We start from the raw sequence: 21,900 nt of genomic DNA, 5'->3' as shown, positions 1-21,900 counted from the left end.
TCATTGCTGTCTAAAAGTCATTCTCATTGTTTACTGTTGCTTTCTTGATGTTATTGTTTTACTGATTCCATAGTCATGGGAGAGGATCCCTCACCAGGAAGAAGCTGGATCTGTCGGCGATGAGCTGAATATCAGCCTCAGTAGTGAGGGAGAATACTGCAACACGCTGATGATCATCAACTGTCACTGCCCGACAGAGAAAACTAGACAGAGAGACAGAGAGAGAGATTAACTTCTTAATGAGAGATTAACTTCTCAGAGTTCATTAACTTCTGCTGTACTGAGATCAGTTACAGAAACTAAAACAAGCCAAAAGTTAGACGCACGAACACTCCTGACATATGCGCTCACGCGCACACACACACACACACACCCACACACACACACAGAGGCCCACCTGTATTTGCAGTGGAGCAGAGTGATGTGTTCCTGCTGGTTGCGACCTGCGGGTGTGTTGACGGAGACAGTGAGTGTTTGGGGTGCTTCATCCTCACTTGCATATTCCACCACTATCACATAATCCGCTGGAGCAGGCACACGCAAACGCACGTTCACGTTTATCTGTGCACAGGTAAACCACACACAGGTTTAAACACACATGAATGCACATACATATGTGTACAGACATGCATATATTACAAAGATCCTCATGTATGGGAAATATGATTACATACACTGTGCATATGAAATTATAAGAGGTCGTCATTTATAGATATATATGAATGAACTATGCAATATCACACACACACACACACACACATAAACACACACATACATGCACACACAAACACAAACACACACGTACATAGACACCCAGGAACTCACATCGTTACCACTGCAGATAGCCATGGCTGGATGTGATGGTGTGATTTGGTCAGTCTGACAAGGTCGAGGAAGGTGGTTATCTGACCGACAGCTGGCCTCAGTCCCCAACACAGAGGGAAAGTCCTCCAGAGACAGGTACTTATACAGCAAACAGCTAGAACCGCAAAACACAGCCACACAAAAAGGCCACATGTTAACCATTTGTGATGAAGACATTTATACCCTCTGTAGATCAAATCAAGAGTTTTCAACAAGTTTAAATTCATAAAACATAGAAGTTCCTCTGCTTTTTCAGTAAAACACTAAAGTCTATTTCCTGCAGCAGGACCATATTCTACTTGATGTGTCATATTAGGAACATAATGCTTTGACCCTGGCTAGTAAATCTGTCCCATAAGATGTATCATAAAGTGAGGCTGGAAACCGGTGGTATAACAGTGCTGTGATGGATGTCCTGCACTGACATTACCTGTTAGGACTACTTGTGACATGATGGAGAAAATGTCATGTTCTTCTCAGAGTGAAGGGCTATAGTAATGTTACCAAACTAAACAGTTTAAGTGCTGTAACAAACAGGAGTTTTAATGTGGAAGTCACAGACAGTTGGGTAAGAGCTGTTTTGTAAGATCACTGACTTCTGATTGGGCTCCTGAGTGGGTCTGTAGGTACAGGGCTCTGTCACTTTAAACTGCAGAATTGGGGCTTCATAATATGCACTGGGCAGCAGCACCAAATAATCCTATGATAAAAGAGAGAGAGGAAAGGAGAGGGAGAGAGGGAGAGGGAGTGGGAGAGAGGGAGAGGGAGTGGGAGAGAGGGAGAGAGGGAGAGAGGGAGAGGGAGAGGGAGAGGGAGAGGGAGAGGGAGAGGGAGAGGGAGAGGGAGCGGGAGAGGGAGAGAGGGAGAGAGGGAGAGAGGGAGAGTGGGAGAGGAGGAGAGAGGGAGAGGGAGAGGGGGAGAGGAGGAGAGAGGGAGAGGGGGAGAGAGAGAGAAACAGGGACAGACACAAAGACAGAAACAGAGAGACTGTGAAGCTTTAAGTCCTCAAAAGCACAATTTACAAGATTCACAATTTACAAGATTCACTTTCAGCCCACTTCAATTCAAAGATGACATGTATACTCACTGATTCTCAAAGAATAACACTTAATTAAATTAACTTAATTAAAAAACATGTTTGTATTTCTCATTGATTTATATTATCTGGCCATAATATCTATCTGATTCTTATCTTGTGGATCTCAGAGCCTATTATTCTTTACATCTAAAGTTTGCACTGCATCATTGCTCTTCCTTAGCTCTCTCCCTGAAAGAATCCAAATTAATGAACAGGGGTGGGATGCTGCTCGACAGACTGTAGCTTTTAAACAAAGAGGATCTTACCAGTAAGATTCCCTCAGCCTCTATGATGATGGTCCAGGTCCCTGGGTTCAGCACAAATGGCTCCACAAAACTGTTCTGAGGCACATTTACAAACGTGGGCTCTGAACTGGGCGCGAAGACTATCTGCTTAGACTGCTCTGAGCCTGCAGAGTGAGACATATCAGCAGAGAGAGAGACAGGAGGAGACAGAGTGAGAGAGATCAAAGGAGTGATATCTATCAATTATTTGTAGAACGATAAACATAACCGGTATAAGATTTCAAATAGTGAGTGAAAAGTATCAGGACAGAACATGAGTGTAGCCCACATTTAACATACAATAAATCTTGAATGTACTACGGACAAAACTATTGTTAGCATTGCAAGGGAACTGTGCGAGTATCTTTAGCTCCACAAATAAAACTAAAAAAGTGACACTGGAATCGGCAAGATGGTCAGACAAAGATCTGACTGGCTATGGCTTCTGTCAGACGTACCTCTCCGGCTGCTCTGATAGGCTGTGATTTTACCCTGGGAGACTCCAGCTCCCGTGTTTACATATCTGAGGATGAAGCGTGTGAGGTAGACATCTGCCTCACTGATCTGCACCGTCATTTTGACTGTACTCTGGGATAGAGGGATGAAGACGAGAAGGAAGGAGAAGAGGGAAAGGGAGAAGAAAGAAAGGAGGAGGGAAAGGAGTGTGTAGGAAATAACATGGTCTGTTAAAGACCTTTCCTATGGTACAGGCTTTTTGAGTGGGACTGAAAGTTTGGGTGAACTGGAAGAGTGAAGAGGGACTATGGAGATGCAGATGAACTAAGCAGCAAAAGCCCAGCTTATTTCTGCCATTAAAGCCCAGCTCTAGTTCCATATGTATCACATGCCTCAAAGTAGGAGAGCTGATCTAGCATGACAAGCATAAACAGATCCTAGATCAGAATTTGTACTTTGAGCAGTGATACATGAGACCCCTGGTCTAACCAAGAAGCCATTCCGGCGCGCTAAGGTGTGGAGTTGAGGAGGGGAGAGGAAAAGGTGAGAGAAAGTGATAGAAGAAGGAAGGAAGGATAGAGTAATAACAGAGGTGGAGTTCTATGACTTACAGTTCCCACAGTGGAATGTCCTCCCGTTCTCTAGAACCGACACCCTTCCCCTCACGTCCACAGAGCCACGATTAACGTAGTGTAACACTACGTGAAAGAGGTCTGGAGAACCAATCCCAACTGACACCACCACCCTGGACTGCCGAGCGAGGGAAGCCCAACCCGACGCAGAGGAGGGCAAAACGGGACAAAAAAGAGACAGGGGAAGAACAAAGCCAAGGCTATTCCTTAATACCGCCACCAAAGCTGCAGCACTAGCCAATCAACTGTCCCCAAAACAAACTGCTACTAAACACAGCAAAAGCCAATCAAACCCTTCCCCCAAACAAACTGCTTCTAAAGGCAGCAAAAGGCAAGTCCAAACTCCAGCAAAAAGCAAGCTGTCTACTCAGCGATACTACAGAGTTTTTTTTTGCAAAAAAGCACAAAGAAAGTGAATTTTTAATGCCATGCATCCACCCTACTCCACAGGAACATAACTTAAAGAACATTTTCATATATTTTACGGCAATACTGCTGTATCAAAAACATTCATATCATCTATTTTAAAAAGCTATTATTTAAAGCTCTGCAGTTTGCAGTCTGTAATAGTTCAAATGTCAAAGTTTGAAAATATCTAAACAGCTGTACTGTTTCATGAAATGTCACATAATTATACTGTGCTACTTCAAAACATATCCAGGACAACAGCTTTCATTTTTCTCATTTCAGTACATGCTCATACGTATAATGACATAATACTTTTAAAAAGTCCCAAATCCACTGAATGTTAATTTTAATGTTTAATTTTACTTTACTTTCCAAACGAGAGGGAGATTTGTTGAAAATGCCACTCACCTGTATAGGGGACATCTGTGCATAACCCCTCCAGCTGAAGCCCTCAAACTCCAGAGGGTTATAGCCAAACCTGACGGGGCGCCCGTCCAGCATGGTGCCCTCCTCTATCTCAAACTTCAGATGGTGGAGATCAGGGAAATAGTGATCTGGACGAGGCCTTCAGAACACAACATCCAATCAGAGGCAAGCACAGCAAAACATGACCCAATCATCAATCTTTATATGCCGTCCTTGGAGTGTCAAATGAACAAATTCTAAACAAAACAAAATCAAATTACCTAACAAATAGGTCAAAACTTGGGAGCTCTGCTCTTGGGTAAATCTAAACTAGTGTTCCATATTAGTGCTAGACACCTATGATTTTATTCTCTATGATATTTAATTACATGATTCATAAAATAATATCCACATTCAGGTTAACAGTAACAGTAACAGTACTGAGAAAACACTGAAACAAACCTCTTTTGCTTTCAGGATACAACATTTGGAACACTTTGGAAAACTGTCTTACCTGTTACATTTGGGTCCCTCTACATTGGGTCTGCAGGTGCATCTGCCAGTCCTCTCATTACATGACAAACCAGCAGAGCCTCCGATGTCACACTGACAACCTGACACACACACACACACACACACACACACACACACACACAGTTAGACATGGTTACCATTTACAGATAAGATGAAATTACTTTAAATTTCAAGGGCACTCTCAGTAAAAATCTCTGTTTACCTTGGCAACCAAAATAGTTCTCATTCTGCAGGTTGAAGAATCCATCTTTACACACAGAGCATGTCCCACTGCATACATTAGGTTTGCAGTAACACTGACCAGTACTCTGAGAGAGAGAGAGAGAGAGAGAGAGAGAGAAGAGAGAAAGAAGGAGAGAAAGGGAGAAAGAGAGAGGGAGCGGGAGAGAGAGGATGAACTAAATTAAACACTGGGGTGTCCTTTGATTGATTTATAATTGCTAATAATCTGGGTTTGACTGATTAATAAATGCTAATAAGCAGAGTTTGATCGATTAATAAATGCTAATACTGCGCTGCCCTGCGCTGTTTCATTAAAAGTATAATATACTTTACATATATATCAGAAACTCACCTGGGCACACTCAGCTACAGCACTCAGAGTCCCTGGAGTGTTACACTGACAATCTGTTCACAAGAGAGAACACAAACACACACACACATACACATTCACTGATATGCACTAAGCAAAAGGAGCATGCCAATCATGTATCCGTCATATACAATCTCTGGTCATTGTATATGATGGATGCCTCCACAGTCTGGGTTCTGCCTTTCACAATTACATTGCTAAATGATACTCATCCCAGCTTTTGTGCCCAAATATTCAGGTTAGTAGTTGAAATGAATGTGCATGTAAAAGTGACCAGTGAAATACTGGGGTGATATACTGGATTGAGGCTCTTACTGGAGCATCCATAGGGATTGTCGGGAGACAGGTTCCAGTACAGCGGCTTGCACTGATCGCAGGCTCTGCCCTCCACATAGGGCCTGCACTGACAGGAGGCCTGAGAAAGTGAGTGACAGCAAACAGTGACCAATCAGAATCAGTATTCTGACCTTCTGTTGGGCATTTTCTACACTACTGCGTGGACTACACTATCTTTTTTTGACACACACACACACACACATACACACACAATCACACACATATACACACACACACACACACACACACACACACATTTTCTACACTACTACGTGAACCACACTATCTTTTTTGGACATGATATGATGTTTGGAAATAAGAAAATACACTTAGCAGTAAAATTTAGCTTTTCCCCACAAATATGAAATCAATAAATTAATTAATTAATAAATAAACTGTTGTCCACCCTCTGTTTCAATACTTACCACTGTGGGTAACACCTCATTCTGTACAGAGCCGGCAGGATTACAAGTGCCAGCTATAAAGAACAGAGAAGATGATGACTTGCACATAAATAGTACCATCCCAAACACTCTCAGAATGGACATTACATCTACCTCATGATCCAGGGAGCACAGATCAGACACAGAGCTGAAATACAGTTCTAAAGCTGAAGTTGCAGATAATTTTATTTTGTTCCAGTTAGACCTATTTAGTTTTGATTAGTTCAAATTGTCCAACCCAAACACATGCCTGTAGCGGATTGCTCAGTGGAGGCTGAAGGTCATTGGTTACCTTGGCACAGAGGGAAACCATAGGAGCCTGGGCTGCAGGAGTCACACCTCTGTCCTACAACATTGGGCAAACAGGTACACTGACCAGACGCAGGGTCACATGAGCCGAACCGAGAGCCCTCTGGTGAACACTGACACGCTAGAGAGAGGGGGGGGAGAGAGAGAGAGAGAAAATGCGAGGATGTGAGGGAGGGAGAGAGAAATTATTCTCAAATACTTTCAAACAGATCAAATTATAAATGTTGAGAAAAGAGTAGAAAACAGTGAGAAGATATCGTAAACATAATCACAACACTCACGTGTGCAGCTGGGGTAACCATAGTAACCTGGAGCACATTGGTCACATGATGCGCTGCTGTAGTTTGGCCTACAGTGGCAGAGCCCTGCTACACTACAGCTGGAGTCCAGTGAGGTGCGTGGGTCACAGGTGCACTCTGGGAAACATAATCAATCAACACTGCAGCATGATATATTTGACACAGACAACAAGAGTGTGTGCGTGTGTGTGTGTGTGTGTGTGTCTGTGCGTGTGTGTGTGTCCGCTCACCCTGGCAGTTGGGGTAGGAGTGGAAGCCTGAGCGACACTGCTCACAGCGAGGGCCCTGGAACTCTGGCCGACACAGACACCGACCCTCTGAGTCACAGCCCCCTGGCAAAGAACCCACAGTACTGCAGCCACACACTGGAGAGGGACAGAGAGAGGGAGTGAGAAAAAGAACAAAAGACAGAAAGATAAGACCAACTCCACAATATCACTCTGACAGTCAACCATTGGTGTAGCATGCTAGTGTTACTGTATAGGCCCTGGTAGTTACAGAGCGTCTGTGTGTGTGTTGTTGTTGTTGTTGTGAGTGTGTGTGTGTGTGTGTGTGTGTGTGCGTGTGTGCGCATGAGTCACGTTGGCTGGCACGCGTTGGCACAGACTCACGTTGGCAGAGAGGGTAGTTGAAGTAGCCGGGTGCACACTGTTCGCATGAATAGCCCTGGAATCCTGCACGGCAGAAACACTGTCCCGTCACCTGGTCACATGATCCATCCAAACAACCCGGACCTGAACACTGACAACCTGAGGGAGGGAATGAGAGGGAGACAGAGAGAGAGAGAGAGAGAGAGAGAGAGAGAGAGAGACAGAGAGACAGAGATATTTAGAAAAGTCAAAAAGAAACAGGTCAAAGAAAGTCAAAGAAACACAGTATGAGAAAGTTCAGGCGTGTATATAACACAGGTTTAACTTGTATCTGTGGGTGACCATCGAATACTCTGCAATGCTCTAGTGCACTAGGACACCTGCAGTCCAGCAAACAGACAGAAACACAAATGTCTGGATCCTGTTGGGAAAAACTTTGGGAGACAATGTTTTCTCAGTTGCTGCTAGAGACTCAAGTGTTTGGGCTCTAAAATGGGCATAACGTTGGCTTGTTTATTTTTGAAGTTGAGCACAAATAAACATGCTGTAAATAATTAAACAGTTATGAATGTAAAAATCTACAGCAGTTCAGTAACGACTGTTTAAAAAAAAAAATCCAGAGAGTGGCTCAAAAACAAGTTGTGCTAATCCAGGGTCAGTTCTTTTTTATGTTTTAAAGGTTAAGCTAAACACACTGTGAAAGGAAAGCTGATTCTGGATCAGTACTAAGCTACAACTAAAAACTCAAGGCCGAGAGAGAGGCACAAAAATCCTCCCGTAAACGGCTCTTCATATGCTCTCAATCATATTACAAGTTTTCCTCCCAACATCAGATTTTCTCATAAAAAACTTGATTACTATGGGTGTTATGATAACTATGACTATACGAAGCATTTGTGTCAGACTGTGTATATAAAACAAAAAGGAAAGCCTGCTATAGAAGGAGCGTCTGATGGCGTTTGCAGACTTACGCTGGCAGTTGAGACCAAAGAAGCCACGAGCACAGCTGTCACAGTGTTCTCCAGTAAAGCCCAGTTTACAAATACATGTCCGGGAACGGGGGTCAGGCCTGCAGGAATTCCCTTCAGTACCTGCTGCACTGCACTCACAGTCTTATGAACGTAAACACAAACGAATAATCAACACAAATACTCGAAAATAATCATCTTTTGAAACTCAAAAGAACACAGAATGAAACTATTCCACATCTCATGTGAGGCAATAGAATGTTTTCTTTTATTGAAGTCAAATCACACATGGGCTACCACTGAAAAGCTTATATCCTGGAGAATCTCAGGATATCCTCTCTTTTTATTTGTCATGCTCCAGGTTACCAGTGACGTCATAGAACCCTGGTCTGTTTTCTGATCTCCCTCTCCTAACATTCCATTCCAACTGCATTCCATTCTAATCACATTCTATTCCATGTCAGTGAATTCCTATCTTTTTCATAAGAACGCCATTCAACTACACTAAACAAGGCCTAAATCCCACTTTAAATACATAGGAGACAAAGACTGTCAGAATAAAAGTTGGCTTTAGGGTTATAAAAGAACAAATCTTACTGATGATCTCTCCTGCGGGTCGGGCCTCTCCGTTGTTGTTGTCAGGGTAAGTGGGAATGACAGCTGCAGGAAAATTTAAAAAAAAGAAGAAATTTAGAACTGACAGAGCTGCACACTTTGTCCTCATTTCACACAAACACACACACAAACACACACACACACACACACACACACACACACACAAACAAAAACATGCACACTTACGGTAGCAATTAGGAAAATTATCATAGCCTTCAGCGCAAGAATCACAGTTCTCTCCAGTGTAGTTGGGTTTGCAGTAACAATGGCCTGTTAAGTCCTCGCATGATCCATCAGTAAATGGGGAGTCACAGTTACACTCTACAGACAGGGAAAGAGAGAGAGAGAGAGAGAGAGAGAGAGAGGATTTTATGGGAAAATGAAAAAGAGCTGTTCAATATGTTGCTTTCTCTGAAGAAGATTTCTTCCCCTGCAAAGCGTCTGTAACAATAGACTCACTGGAGCAGGCGTAAGGGGAGTCTATGGGGTGGTCTGGAGACCTGTAGTAGCCCGATCTACAGCGCTCACAGTTTATACCTGTGGTATGATGCTAGGAGAAAGAAGACAGAGAAAAACAACAACTCAAACACGATTATAAACATACTGTATCAAATTAACAAACTCATCAAACAGAGTTTTACAGAACAGCAAGAATGAAATACTGAAGAGTTTATATCCACACATATTGGGGAAAACCCTCACAGTGTAGGAGTGAAAATGGACAAACCTGACAGTCTACACAGACTCCGCCTCCTCTGTATTCTCCATGTATGTTGAGGCTAGCTCTCCGCTGATCTACTTCTGAGTCATAGTAACAGTCGGTAGAGTGCTTATGACAATTACATGCTGTCAAAGAACAAACACAGTACAGGGAGCTGTAAGCACACAGCAGTAGAACTGAGTGGAGACAGTCTTAAGACTGATTTACAGGGCCAAGCGGCACTGTCACGTAGGAGGGAGATTTAACATTCACATGCTTAGAAAGCAACACGTGCCAGTGAAACAGGAGTTAGAGCAAAGAACCTCTCTCAGAAAGGCCAAAGAGTTGTACAATCCTACAGTTAAACATGCACTCACATACTCGTACACACACATAAACACACACACACACACACAAGACACACACACACACATATACACAAACAAACATATGCATGCACACACAACGGCAGGCAAAACAATCAGAATTGGGTGTCCACCTGGAAAGATGAGACTCCCTCAGAAGGAATTTGCTAGGGGAGGTAGAGAAACAAGCGGAAAGAAAGAGAGGAGTGGAGGAATTAGGAGGGAGTGCATCCTTTTGACACGCAAAAAGTGAAAGAAAGACAGATGCAGAGAAAGAGAGGTTAGAGATAGTGATCAAGTACATTAAAAGCCACAAAGCGAATATTTCAGAGACAAAAAATAAATTTAGTGATAAGTCTTCAAAATAAAAAGATGTGAAAGATGTGGGTGTGGAAAAACAAAAACACGATCAAAAATTTGATACCAGAAGAGGGGAGACATCAAAAGAAAATAAGAGACTGAGAATAAAGTAATGCCTTGTTGTGTGTTGTGTGAATCTGGTAATTACATGTCGGGGGGGGTTATGTTTGTTTTTTTTAATAATTTGAAAGAAGAGCTGAGATAATCTCTTAGTGGATGAGTGAAGCTGAGCTATTAAAAACAACCTAAACAAATAAAACGCTCACCAGCTTTCATTCCAAATCAAGATCGTCATTAAACCAAGAGAAACTCTTAATTACAGGGATTGCATGAATATGTTCCATTCTTGAAAACCATCATCTCAAACAAAGTAGAAAATACCTCTGAAAAAGTTTTTAACAGTTAAAACGAACAAATAGTTTTAAGCGGAGGCCTTTATCAACACTTCCAGCAGAAATCTATCTCAGATAGCAGGAGAGCCTGTTGTGTTTTCTTAAGGCCTCCACTCAGTGGACCTGTGGGTGGAGATCGGCGGGTCACTCCTGTCTGACATGAGATGGAGTTTTTCACTGAGCGAAAGCTCTCTGGTTTTTCTCAGTGTTGCTTTACTAACAGATGTTCTGATGTCATTTTGAGCAAGCAGGAACCTGAGCAGACACTAATGGGTGATTTTTCTGTGTGTGTGTGTGTGTGTGTGTGTGTGTGTGCGTGTGTGTGCGTGTGTGTGTGTGTGTGTACGCGTGTGAGGCGGGAGGGTAAATCTGGGAAACTCTAGATTAGATTAGGGGTGAAAGTCATGGAACTCTTGACATCCCACTCGCTGAAAACGCTTTCACAAGCTTAAAAAATAACTGCCAAAATGCAAAGAGGCTACGTTTAAACTAAGTTTAAAACAGCAAAGTGTTATTATTTTTGTTCAGCATCTAAGAAAAGCAACACAAGCTTTAAGTCTCTATCGGCCTTCAGAGGGACAGAGGCCACAATACAGCACACCAGCCTCCCTTCTCTGTCCTCTGACCTCTTATTCAAACTCTCACAGACCTGGCACCATGTCAGTCTGGGTTACCCAATAAAGCCACACGTCACGTCTGCTGACACAGCACAACCTGTAGTAATAATTCCATTATTGTTTCTTTATGCGCCGTCCCTCTGGTGCCACTCTGAGATATTGGTGTGTGTGTGTGTGCTGGGGGTTGGTGTTATATTTGACTTGGCTTGTCAGTAGACTGTGTCTATAACAGTCTATTGAGAGTAAGCAGAGGCTGACCATGAGGGAGAGTCAGACTCCTTTAAGCACTGTTGTGTTGTATGTTTGAGCGGATATATAAATGACTGTGGTGGCGTATATGTGTATGTGCTGAATGTTTGAATGCTTGTGTTTCTGTGTGTTGGGGAAGAAACATTTATGCAAAACACACCTGGGAAAGACACGCTGCATGTCACGTCTAAGTACTCCATGTATGTGTGCCGACTGAAAAGATATGAGAGTGTGTTTGTGTATGTATATGCTGGTGTGTGTAGGAAGGGCTTTGTGTGTGTGTGTGTGTGTGTGTGTGTGTGTGTGTGAGTGTGTGTGCATGCGTTTATAAGTGTTTGTCTGCTCTCTAAAACTATAGCAGCATAAATTCTCCCTCATGCTGTTTGTCTTTCACACAATAAAACAACTTTTGTCTTGAGTCACCTCAGTCTATAAGAGGGAAATGGGTGGGGAGAGTAGAGCGCTCTAAAGAAAGAGAGAGGTTAAAAAAAAACAAAGGCTTTTTTTTTTCTTTCTTCCTCTTCTAAGTCCACCATTGAGCACAGAGTTACTCACGTTCACACTCGTTGGCACTGTAAGTGGTTGCTGGTTTCCATGGCAACTGGTTGAATCCAGGGCAACAGGTATCACATGACGGTCCACAAGTGTTGTGCTGGCAGTCACACTGCAACCTTTAATGACAAATGAAAAAAAAGAGAAAAAAAATCAAACACACAACTGTAAATATACAACTATGGAAAAATGAACAAAGCAGCTTACGAGCAAATCCAAACACTCAATATGTGAGCACTGATTTCCTGGGTCTTTAAATAGTCCCCAACAACACCCCCCCCCCCCCCCCACACACACACACACTCACACACTCTTGCTCTTCAGACCGAACTTCTATAAGAAGAGTGAGACAAGAGTCACACAAGATCTCCGAGTATCTGCTTTCAAAAATCATGGCTCCCATCTTCACTCCTTGGGAAAGGACAATGAAAGAGCTTACAGATAAATCACGCCCAAGGCTCTTCTTCTCAGGGCCTTAGGAAAACAGAAAGGGTTAACTTCTTCACGCTCACTGAGTTTCCCTCTGCCAAAAGACTACTTAATCTGATTAAAACTGAAAACCTGGCGATTTAATGCATGTGTGTGCGCATGCCTGCATGCGCATGTGCATGTGCATGTGTGTGTGCGCATGTGTGTGTATGTGCGTGCGTGTGTATAGGTGTATGTGTGCACCTATGTGTGAGGCAAAAGACACACTGTTGGCTTTGTGATGTGTTATGTATCTCCAAATATAAGACACTGACCCCTGTGTGAAGTTATTCTGTCCTCAGGCAAGACAGAGAGGTATACTCATGGCCAAAAGAGTAAGCAAATGAAACATGAAAGAAAAAAAGATATTGTCTACTGTACCTCTAGAAACGAAAAAAAACACAGTTCTACATAAAAGATGATTGTTGTTTCATTGACTGTCATTTCATGCATGAAATTAGGCAGGTTTACTAACCGTCTAATTCTGCTACAGTGTTTAGATAGGGGGTCCTTTGGAAGCACGAAAAGGTTTTGTTTAGCAGTTGGGAACACAAACAGTATGGATCATTGGTGAATTTACTAAGAAATTACTCAAGGACAAATGTTTTGTCTTGTCTCTCCATGCTTTACATACTGGAATGATAAGATATGTTTTAAATTACTAGATCAGCACCTTGGGCTGGATCTAAAAGCAAACCTGAGGTGATGCATCTGCAGGAACTTGCCCTGTTTGTTGTGAATCAGTGTGGTTTTGGTTAACAGAGTGCTCCATGCTTGGCAGTGCAGTAAAAAAAGACAGTGGAAAATCTTTATCTTACTAAAAACACTGATGAATGAATCCCACAGGCTCCCAGGATGCCTGCCAAAATGTGCCCAAGATAGGAAATGAACCAACTGTATTTGCCATACATTATAGCGAATGACTTCATTTACACTCTGCAAATCACACCAAATATATTAATTATTATATCAATTAGCAGTATAGCAGGCATGGTAAAGCGAAACCTTTTTTTTTCAGTTTTCAGACATTTCAGTATCTGCACTGATGTCTGAGCTAACCCAACATGAAAAAGGGAAAAAAAAGGGAGAATCTGAGTGGGCTTAGTGGTTATGATGTGATGTCACGTCTGTATCAGTGACAACGCTGCAGCCACACTGGAAACTTAACAGCTTTTCCTTTTCTGTCAGAGAGCCCAGGAATTCTTACACAAAAAGCTACAGATGACGACAGGCTTAAAATAACATGCTAATATACAAATCCAATAGCACCTTCCACAGACAGCTGGCCAAATCGCTCACTAATGTAATACTACCACGATTTAACTAAACATCACTGGCATAGATTTAGGGACATATGTTTATATTATATGACACACTGATGGCCTCACTATGTAATTAGTCATCATCATCTAATGAAGGTGATTTTAGTGTGTGTTTCTCTGTCAGAAAGGCACTGATTGGATCATCTGGCGAATGGCCACAGACAATGAGGAAAGAATTTGAGGATTAAAGTTGATTGTAAATGACGCTGTTGAACAGACATCAGTATGATCCAGATTACACAAACATTAGTCTATTCAGCTCTTACACTATTGCACACTATCGTGCACTGATTATGTGTGAGAGTGCTCAGGTCTGAGATTTTTATACTCATTTATGCATAAACACACAGACATATTTTCCATAGAACATTCTAGAACACTCTAGTAAGCTTCTGTGACTCTCCCGTGAGAATGCAGAGGTCCAGTAACCACAAATGCAGACACACATACACACACACACACACACACACGCATACGCACACACGCACATGCATCCGCACACACACATTCAAACCAAATGTTCCAGAACTGCACAAGGGTTCTACCAACCTGAACTTCCCTAAACATCTAGAATACATGAATCCATTCTGCTGTATTCTTCATTGAAATCCTTCTCTGTTCCTCACTCGTTAACAGCTATTTGTATCAGTACAGGCCTATAACCCATAACATAATCGATAATTAAGCCACTCTGATGAAAATGATGACTACCGGCATATGGATAAACAATCTGACTAATTTGGCCTCCCACCTCTACTTATTTAACCATAAATCAATCTGACCTCTTGGCTCCCATTAGTGCGGACACCTGCTGGGCAGACAGGTGCATTGTGGGTGGTCAGAGGCAGGGTGTCACAGGGTTCAGATCTCCTGTCTGACCTCATGCTGTGGGCCTCCTTATTCACTTGCTCATCTTGTCGCCTTTGTGAGTGTGTGTGTGTGAGACTACACACCTCCAAGTACATACTGGGAGACCTCCTCTCCCACTGTTGACAGAGGTAATGTTTTCACAGGGATATTTTTGCTGTGACATGTTCGGACAAGAGGGTCAAGAGTGTCCATACCTAGATTTTCACAAAAATGTGAATCCTTGAAAATGTCCAAGCAACCACACACACACACGCGCACACACACACATATGTATGTATATGTGTGTGTGTGTGTGTATACACACACACACACACACACACACACACACACACACACACACATATATATATATATATATGTACAAACACATATCAGAGTTTACGTTAGCCGATAATTGCTGGTTTTTGCGGTAGAATTTATATATAAAAAAAATAAATTAAAAACTTGCCAGTCAAAATGTCCTGTAATAATGCTCATGCAAAACATCTGAGAGAGACACAGCTTATGTGCACTGCAAGCTGCAAAGACACATTGGACACATCTGATTTCAAGTCAGCAGCAGAGGACTTTGCCACAATGAAAAAAGGACAGTATAAAATGTTACCTAGCCTGCAGGCCTAGCCCTTTTTTTTGAACAGGCTACAGATGTTAATGGTTACAGATTTCATAACAGCCTACATTCTGGCGGCTAATGTTGAGGTTTTGCTCAATCGTTACTGTTCGTTTTGCTTAATTGTTACTGTTCATTAAATAGTCAAACTGATCTGAAATTGTTGTCATTCTAGCTAGGTGTACATTATATTTGCATTTGTAACGTAGACTGTTATTGAAACGTGACTGGTAAGTTTCAAATTTGTCTGGTAAAATAAATTCTCTCTTGACACCGGACCGGCGAGAAGAAATCCTAGCAGAAACCCTGACATACATACATACATACATACATACATATATATAATATATATAACAGATGTATAATTTATCCCCCCGGGCATTTAATAATATCCAGTGTTCCCTCCCTTATCACATTTTTCAAAATTCATACTGATACATACACACGCACTTAAAGGTGATGGAATGTAAGGAATGACCAGACGTAGAAACAGACCGTTTCTCCACTGAGATGGATAGCAGATAATGGGAATGGACAGAGTGACATCACAGCCTGGCACACACACACACACAAACACACGCACACAGACCTGCAGAAAGTGTATTAACGCATTCCTGAACTCTTAAACAAGCCACCTGTCAGAAGCTGCCCCCACCCCCCTTCTCTGTTTCACATCCAAAGAACCCGGTCCTAAAGGCACACACACTGCTACCAAGGCGACACTGATCTACACCACTGGCCTTTTGTTGTGGTAATAAAGGAAAAATGAACTCAAAAGTTGAAGAATGTTGCTGCTCAGCCACGATCACTCAGCCTCTAAACAAGAGACCACTCCATTTCCATCACGGATAGTGATATACACATGCACATGAATATCCTACTGGAATGTAGGGTTAACCAACTGGTTGACTGAATAAAGAGGTCTTACATACGGCACCAACGACAACTCGGTAATAGTAAAATAAAGACAGAAAGAAAAAATGCAGTGCTCCTTATAATTTAAACTGCTCAGCTGAAGTAAGTCATTTAAAGAACATGTGTGAGATGAGAAGCAACATCTCAAATAATAGAGAACGACTCGATTCCAAAACAGTGCATTTCTATAATAATTAGTACAGCCAGTGAGTACTCATGACCAGAGAACAACATGAGTGCACTAAAAATGAAAATGAAAACAAAAAAAACAACTGTCATGTTACTTAGTGTAAACAATTGCTTCCTCATTTACTATCCCTGCTGTTTTATGTATTGAACCATTTATCTATACGACACAGAAAAAAATGTATACGTGTACTGTGTGAATTCAGACATTACTAGAGAGAGACTCGAGAAGCGAAAAGACTCTTACTTGAAGGGATCGTTTGGATCCTTGGCATTACAGGCCTCAGCATGTCCATTGCACACACACCTCCCCCCAATGCTGATGTCTTTAATACTGTAGTAATACTGGAGTGCAAAAGAGAGAGAGAAGACAACATAATCAATGCAACTGATATAAGCAATGGAAAATAAAATTAATTACTGAGAGATGAGGTAATATACAGTATGGACACATGACTCTTTATGATACTGTTCATTGTTTAAAACATATTCCCACAACAAGTGGATGTGAAATTATGTGTAGCTATGAATTTGTGTGTGTGTGTGTGTGTGTGTGTGTGTGTGTGTGTGTGTGTGTGTGTGTGTGTGCATGGAAAACCTTAAATCATGTTCTGTATGTGAACACATTAGGACGTCAGTCCAAATCTGAGAATTCCTCTGAGCACCAGTCAGCGCTGGCTGGATTAGTCTGTGAGTATCTAGATTAATCTTTTTCCTGTCTGTGAATACGTCAAGCCACAGACAGCTGTAATTGCCTGCGTGAGGATGTTTGTGTGCGTCTGTGTGTCAGTGTGTGGGGGTATGCATGCATGCGGGGGTATGAAACCTGCTCACCCTTCGGGTAACAGTTGGGTCTCTCAGGGCTTTGCCCATCAGATGCCCGAGCAGTGTGTTGGTGCGGAGGAAACGCAGCCGGATATTGGTGGCTTTAGTGAACTCCCTCAGCACAGGTGAGTAGGAGAAATTCATAGCACCAGGACGTCCATTCACCAAAGACACTACAATCTGAGACAGATGATGGAAAAGAGAGAGAGAGAGAGAGAGAGAGAGAGAGAAAAAAACAACATTCAGTTATTCATAACTGAATGTATTTGATGCATGTGGAACATTTAAGAGCTATATTGAGAACTGGTGTAAAAAAAATATAATATTAAAACTTCTTTGACTCAAATATTAGGAGAAAAATCTGTCTGTACTATTCAAAAATTCATGAATAGTGTCACAGTCCTCTTATTTCTGGGCAATGATTTTAAAGAGAAAAATCTGAAAATATAAAGGTGCTGATGAGTATTTAAACACACCTCCCCATTCTCCAGTGGAACGATCCGAGAATATTCCGTTGTGCAGATCACATCGTTATCGTGGTTTATGCGTTCAATGGTTCTCTGGCCAAAGCGTTCGATACAGTCTCTCTTTGATGCTGTGAGAAAACACACAGACTGATTAGTTTCAGTGAACATACAAGGACAACATTTTCAAACCATTAAATCAAGAATAACCAATCAAAGGAGTTTAAGGGAAGCATGAGGGATACCAACTTCCAACATGTTCTCACGCATATATACCACTACAGTATTTATCCACAATAACACACACTAATGGAAGAGAGAGAGAGAGAGAGAGAGAGAGAGAGAGAGAGAGACTTTTAAAATGCTGAACCTTCATTCAATGACAAACTCAACCCCAGTGAAAGTTACGTTTTTCTTTACAGCCTAAGTAAAGAAGCTGTAAATAAAGCTGGTTCTGTTTCACTATCACTGTGAGTCAGGCAGTTCAAACTACTCCAACCACTCAGAGACATCACTACACATGCTTAAATACACACACTACAACACTGATGAATTTAGAAACCAAGGATATATACAAGCACCCTCACGAACACAAACCTTCAGGTATGGTAGACTGTATACAGTACAGTGCAGAAAAAGGTCTCTTTATGTCACAGGTAAAAACAAAAGCAACTAAATGCATGTACAAAGTTTTACACTCACACAAAAATCAATTTAACATATGCATTTACACACTAGTGGAGCACAGAGATGAAATGTGCTCACACACACACACACACACACACACACACTAGAGTGACATCCTGAGTCAGTAATGGGACTCTGGTGGGTTGTAAATATGCCTGAACTGTTGTAAATATCTCCAGAGCGTTGTAAATACATTGGTAATGCTGACAATGTTCTGAACTTTCCATCACTACAAACCCCTTCTCACACACACACACACACATGCACCCGCAAACACAAACTACTGTCTCCAGCAGGGACTCCCTTACATCTACTGTAACAGCTACCAGCCACACAGTCTAGAAGCATAACACTCATGTCAGTGTGCTACACATGCAATGACTGAATGGACAGTTGTTCTTAAAACCATTTACACAACTGTTTATTTCTCATACTATGGACAGCGTGTTCTCCATTTTTTATTTTTATGCTGCACTGGCACACCTGACTCCATTCCAGTCCAAGTGCTTTATGATCAGTTTAACAATTCAGTTAGATCTGCCAAAGACTGGGCAAAAACAGGTGTTTTGTTAACTAAGAAATGTGGTGGTTTTACGCTGATCTGGACCCTCTCCTCTGAGTCTCAGGTAGTGAGATCCAGCACTGAGGCTGATCCGGTCAGGACCTGCTTTTCTCAGCCTGCAGTGGGCTGGGAAAAATGCTCGGAATGTTCCGGAAACTCCCACCTAGACTGACAGTCAGTGTATCCAATCAGGTGATGCCATTTTTCCTGTCACAATTCTCCCTCTCATTTCATCTCCCCAGGTTATTCTGCTAATATTTAAACTTATATTTTGAAAAAAAAAATGACAAGTAATACAGACACACAACTAAAACTTCTCTTTGACATGCCTTCACGCTTATAAATACACACTGTGAAGAGATATTTGAAGGTTACATTACTCCAGGATAAGATATCTTATCTTTCGCTATCCCCTTTTGGCCTCTCTAGTCCTTTCAACCTCTGTGCGATCTGGAGGGAGTTGCCATAGCGCCCGTGGGACGCATTGGAATGTGAGCTTAGCACAGCAGCAGAACATTATCTTTCAGTGTGTTGATAACGTCAGGTCTGGAAATGCCAACGGAGGACTCGGCTACTGCATTGTTTTTATTATTGTTGTTTTTTCTTCTCTGGAACTAAACTAAGACCAGGATTGTGTTCCCGCCACGGTACTGACAGCCTTCACTGGAGACACTAAACAACAAAGACACTGTGTACCTCTGTGTGTGTGTGTGCCACACAAACCTGAAAAGGCTTTAACCTGTCCCCACTGTACATGTATATCTCTCCTGTCATCCTGATATTCTTTTCTTTTCTTTCTTTCACAGAGCAAATAGCATGATGGCTTGTCAGTGTTCTGCACTGACTCTCCTGTTCTCTGTCCATTCAGGCATGATGTGTGAAACTAAGACAGACACACTTTTCTTTTGTCTGCCTCTAAAACTAAATCTTTACCTTCCAGAAACACAGAATACAGAATCATAACTCAAACACAAAACACGGACTGCAGAAATAAGAAAAAGTCAAATACATCCGAAAATCCTTCGGTACGTGCATTTCAATTTCTACTTCAGAGCTGTCAAAAAGCAACGTCACACCTCTGTGTTTCTCATTGGGTCTAATTCAGTGTGGGTGAAAGTGCATGGCGAGTATATTAACAGCTTCGATTTAGTGATTTAACGAAGACTTTATCGCTGAAAGGACCTTGTTAGCTGTGATACTGTCTGTGCTGACCTGGTGAGCGGATGAAGCAGACAGTATTACTGCACTATGGTAAAAGATGTGTGTGTGTGGCCACCTCAATGCTCTACTCACAGGCAAAGAACTGCCAGGGCTGATAGGTCCTTCCAAAGTCCACAGAGCGCTCCAGCACCCAAAGGTCCGGCCGTGGAGAGTTGGCAAACTTGATAAGAACGTAGGCTACGTGGAAGAGCTGATGGGAACAGAAAGAAGAGGAAAAATTATTACAATGAATGTTTTTACACAATTAATCCAAACTCTAAATAGGAAATATAGAATACATCATCTGGAACATGCTGAACATGGCATGAAGTTGTAAGGCATGAAAATTATGGTTGGAGAAAAACCAGTGTGTGCGTGTGCACCCACACGTGTGCAAACACACACACACACACACACACACACACACATTAAATCCATCATCCTTACATATCCTGGGGATTGTGTCAGAATAGCTGTGTGACACTGTTTGACATTGTCCAGTTAAACTAATTGAGACAAATTAGGCCAAAGTGACTCTTGGGACAGGGTTGAGGTAATTGAGTTTTGCATTATTATGAATCAAGCCCTATGGTGAGGGTCTTGTCCAGACAGAACAGCTGTACTCTCTCTGTCCAAAGTATAGTGTTGTACAGCATATTGGACATCTTGTATGCACTGTTGTATTAAACACTGTATTGTATTTATTGTGTGTTTTGTGAAACACACAGTGAACACCAAGTAAAATTCATGGTGCCTGTATTGTGTCACAGTGAATAAAGGTGATTCTGAATCTGATGCTGACAACAAGAAATGCAGAAATAGACCCTGTGCTGAGAGCTTGGGACACTTTCCTTATATCATTGTTCCATTAAACGACTATGATCACACCATCCCAGAACAAAGAGAAGGAAAAATGGGAATGATGTCATTTTGGTGGGGCCATGACATCACACTCTGAGAAAAAGCTATGGTCAGATTACACTCTGATGACACACACACACACATACACACACACACACTTCAGAGGAAATGATGAATGCGCTCTAGTCTGCTAGTCCATCAGTCCTTTGTTTGAGACGCATCCATAATTGCCGTTTGATGAACTGTGTTTTGCAGAAGCCATGGAATTCTTTAGTTCTCACATTTTCACATGGTTACTGTTCACTGATGATATCTCTAGCTTGTGTAATCCAAAAGTCATTGGGTTAATAGTGTGAGGTGTCTGGTCTGTCTCTCATGGGCTCGTACAATCTGCTTTCTTTCAGTCAGAATTACCACCTGACTCAAACAGGACAAATCCCCCAAATTCCTCCTGATCACTATCTCTTCTTCTCAGACAAACACATTTTCATGACAAACCTTCTCATGGTCCCGAGAGGAGAGTTCTGTGCATGGCAAAGACAAGATTCAGTGCATAAATGTGCAATTCACTGTAATGAATTATTACACACGCCAAAACTCCCTGTGCCCGTAATGTTTGCTGACATTATTTACTTCGTCGTACTTGTCAAAGTGTCAACAAAAGCCAAGCCCTATAGGGTAATCCTGTATACATAATCTCAGATAATGCACTGTATAAAAAATTTTCAAGCATTCTTCATCTAAGCCCTCTGTAAATTCATCTTCCCCTAGGCAGCTTAGGACTTAATACTCAGATAGTCATCTACTTCCTGTCTGAGCTCTTCTGTCAGTAACACTGACAACAGTATAGACTTTTTTTCCCTCCAAAACCAACCTCTTTGC

The 21,900-nt window shown here is 41.9% G+C and overlaps 1 protein-coding gene across 1 annotated transcript in view; it reads right to left on the bottom strand.

Moving 5' to 3' along the window:
- Nucleotides 1-21,900, bottom strand: part of lama5 (laminin, alpha 5) — a 69,291-nt gene that overhangs the window by 26,760 nt on the left and 20,631 nt on the right. Inside the window, exons 3-28 of the mRNA XM_030768363.1 lie at nt 20,251-20,368; nt 17,721-17,839; nt 17,254-17,424; nt 16,667-16,764; nt 12,052-12,167; nt 9,541-9,659; nt 9,273-9,363; nt 9,000-9,134; nt 8,796-8,858; nt 8,202-8,342; nt 7,252-7,389; nt 6,871-7,005; nt 6,623-6,757; nt 6,325-6,462; nt 6,015-6,067; nt 5,569-5,668; nt 5,236-5,288; nt 4,864-4,969; nt 4,642-4,741; nt 4,131-4,287; nt 3,294-3,432; nt 2,209-2,351; nt 1,461-1,564; nt 826-979; nt 398-561; nt 95-203 (exon numbers count right to left, since the gene is read on the bottom strand). Coding sequence (XP_030624223.1) covers nt 95-203; nt 398-561; nt 826-979; nt 1,461-1,564; nt 2,209-2,351; nt 3,294-3,432; nt 4,131-4,287; nt 4,642-4,741; nt 4,864-4,969; nt 5,236-5,288; nt 5,569-5,668; nt 6,015-6,067; nt 6,325-6,462; nt 6,623-6,757; nt 6,871-7,005; nt 7,252-7,389; nt 8,202-8,342; nt 8,796-8,858; nt 9,000-9,134; nt 9,273-9,363; nt 9,541-9,659; nt 12,052-12,167; nt 16,667-16,764; nt 17,254-17,424; nt 17,721-17,839; nt 20,251-20,368 — 3,099 coding nt within the window. The remainder of the gene's footprint in view (nt 1-94; nt 204-397; nt 562-825; nt 980-1,460; nt 1,565-2,208; nt 2,352-3,293; nt 3,433-4,130; nt 4,288-4,641; nt 4,742-4,863; nt 4,970-5,235; nt 5,289-5,568; nt 5,669-6,014; nt 6,068-6,324; nt 6,463-6,622; nt 6,758-6,870; nt 7,006-7,251; nt 7,390-8,201; nt 8,343-8,795; nt 8,859-8,999; nt 9,135-9,272; nt 9,364-9,540; nt 9,660-12,051; nt 12,168-16,666; nt 16,765-17,253; nt 17,425-17,720; nt 17,840-20,250; nt 20,369-21,900) is intronic.

This window comes from Chanos chanos, chromosome 3 (genome assembly GCF_902362185.1).
Source record: "Chanos chanos chromosome 3, fChaCha1.1, whole genome shotgun sequence".
Taxonomy (NCBI): Eukaryota; Metazoa; Chordata; class Actinopteri; order Gonorynchiformes; family Chanidae; genus Chanos; species Chanos chanos.
This window is presented reverse-complemented; position numbering and strand designations above follow the sequence as displayed.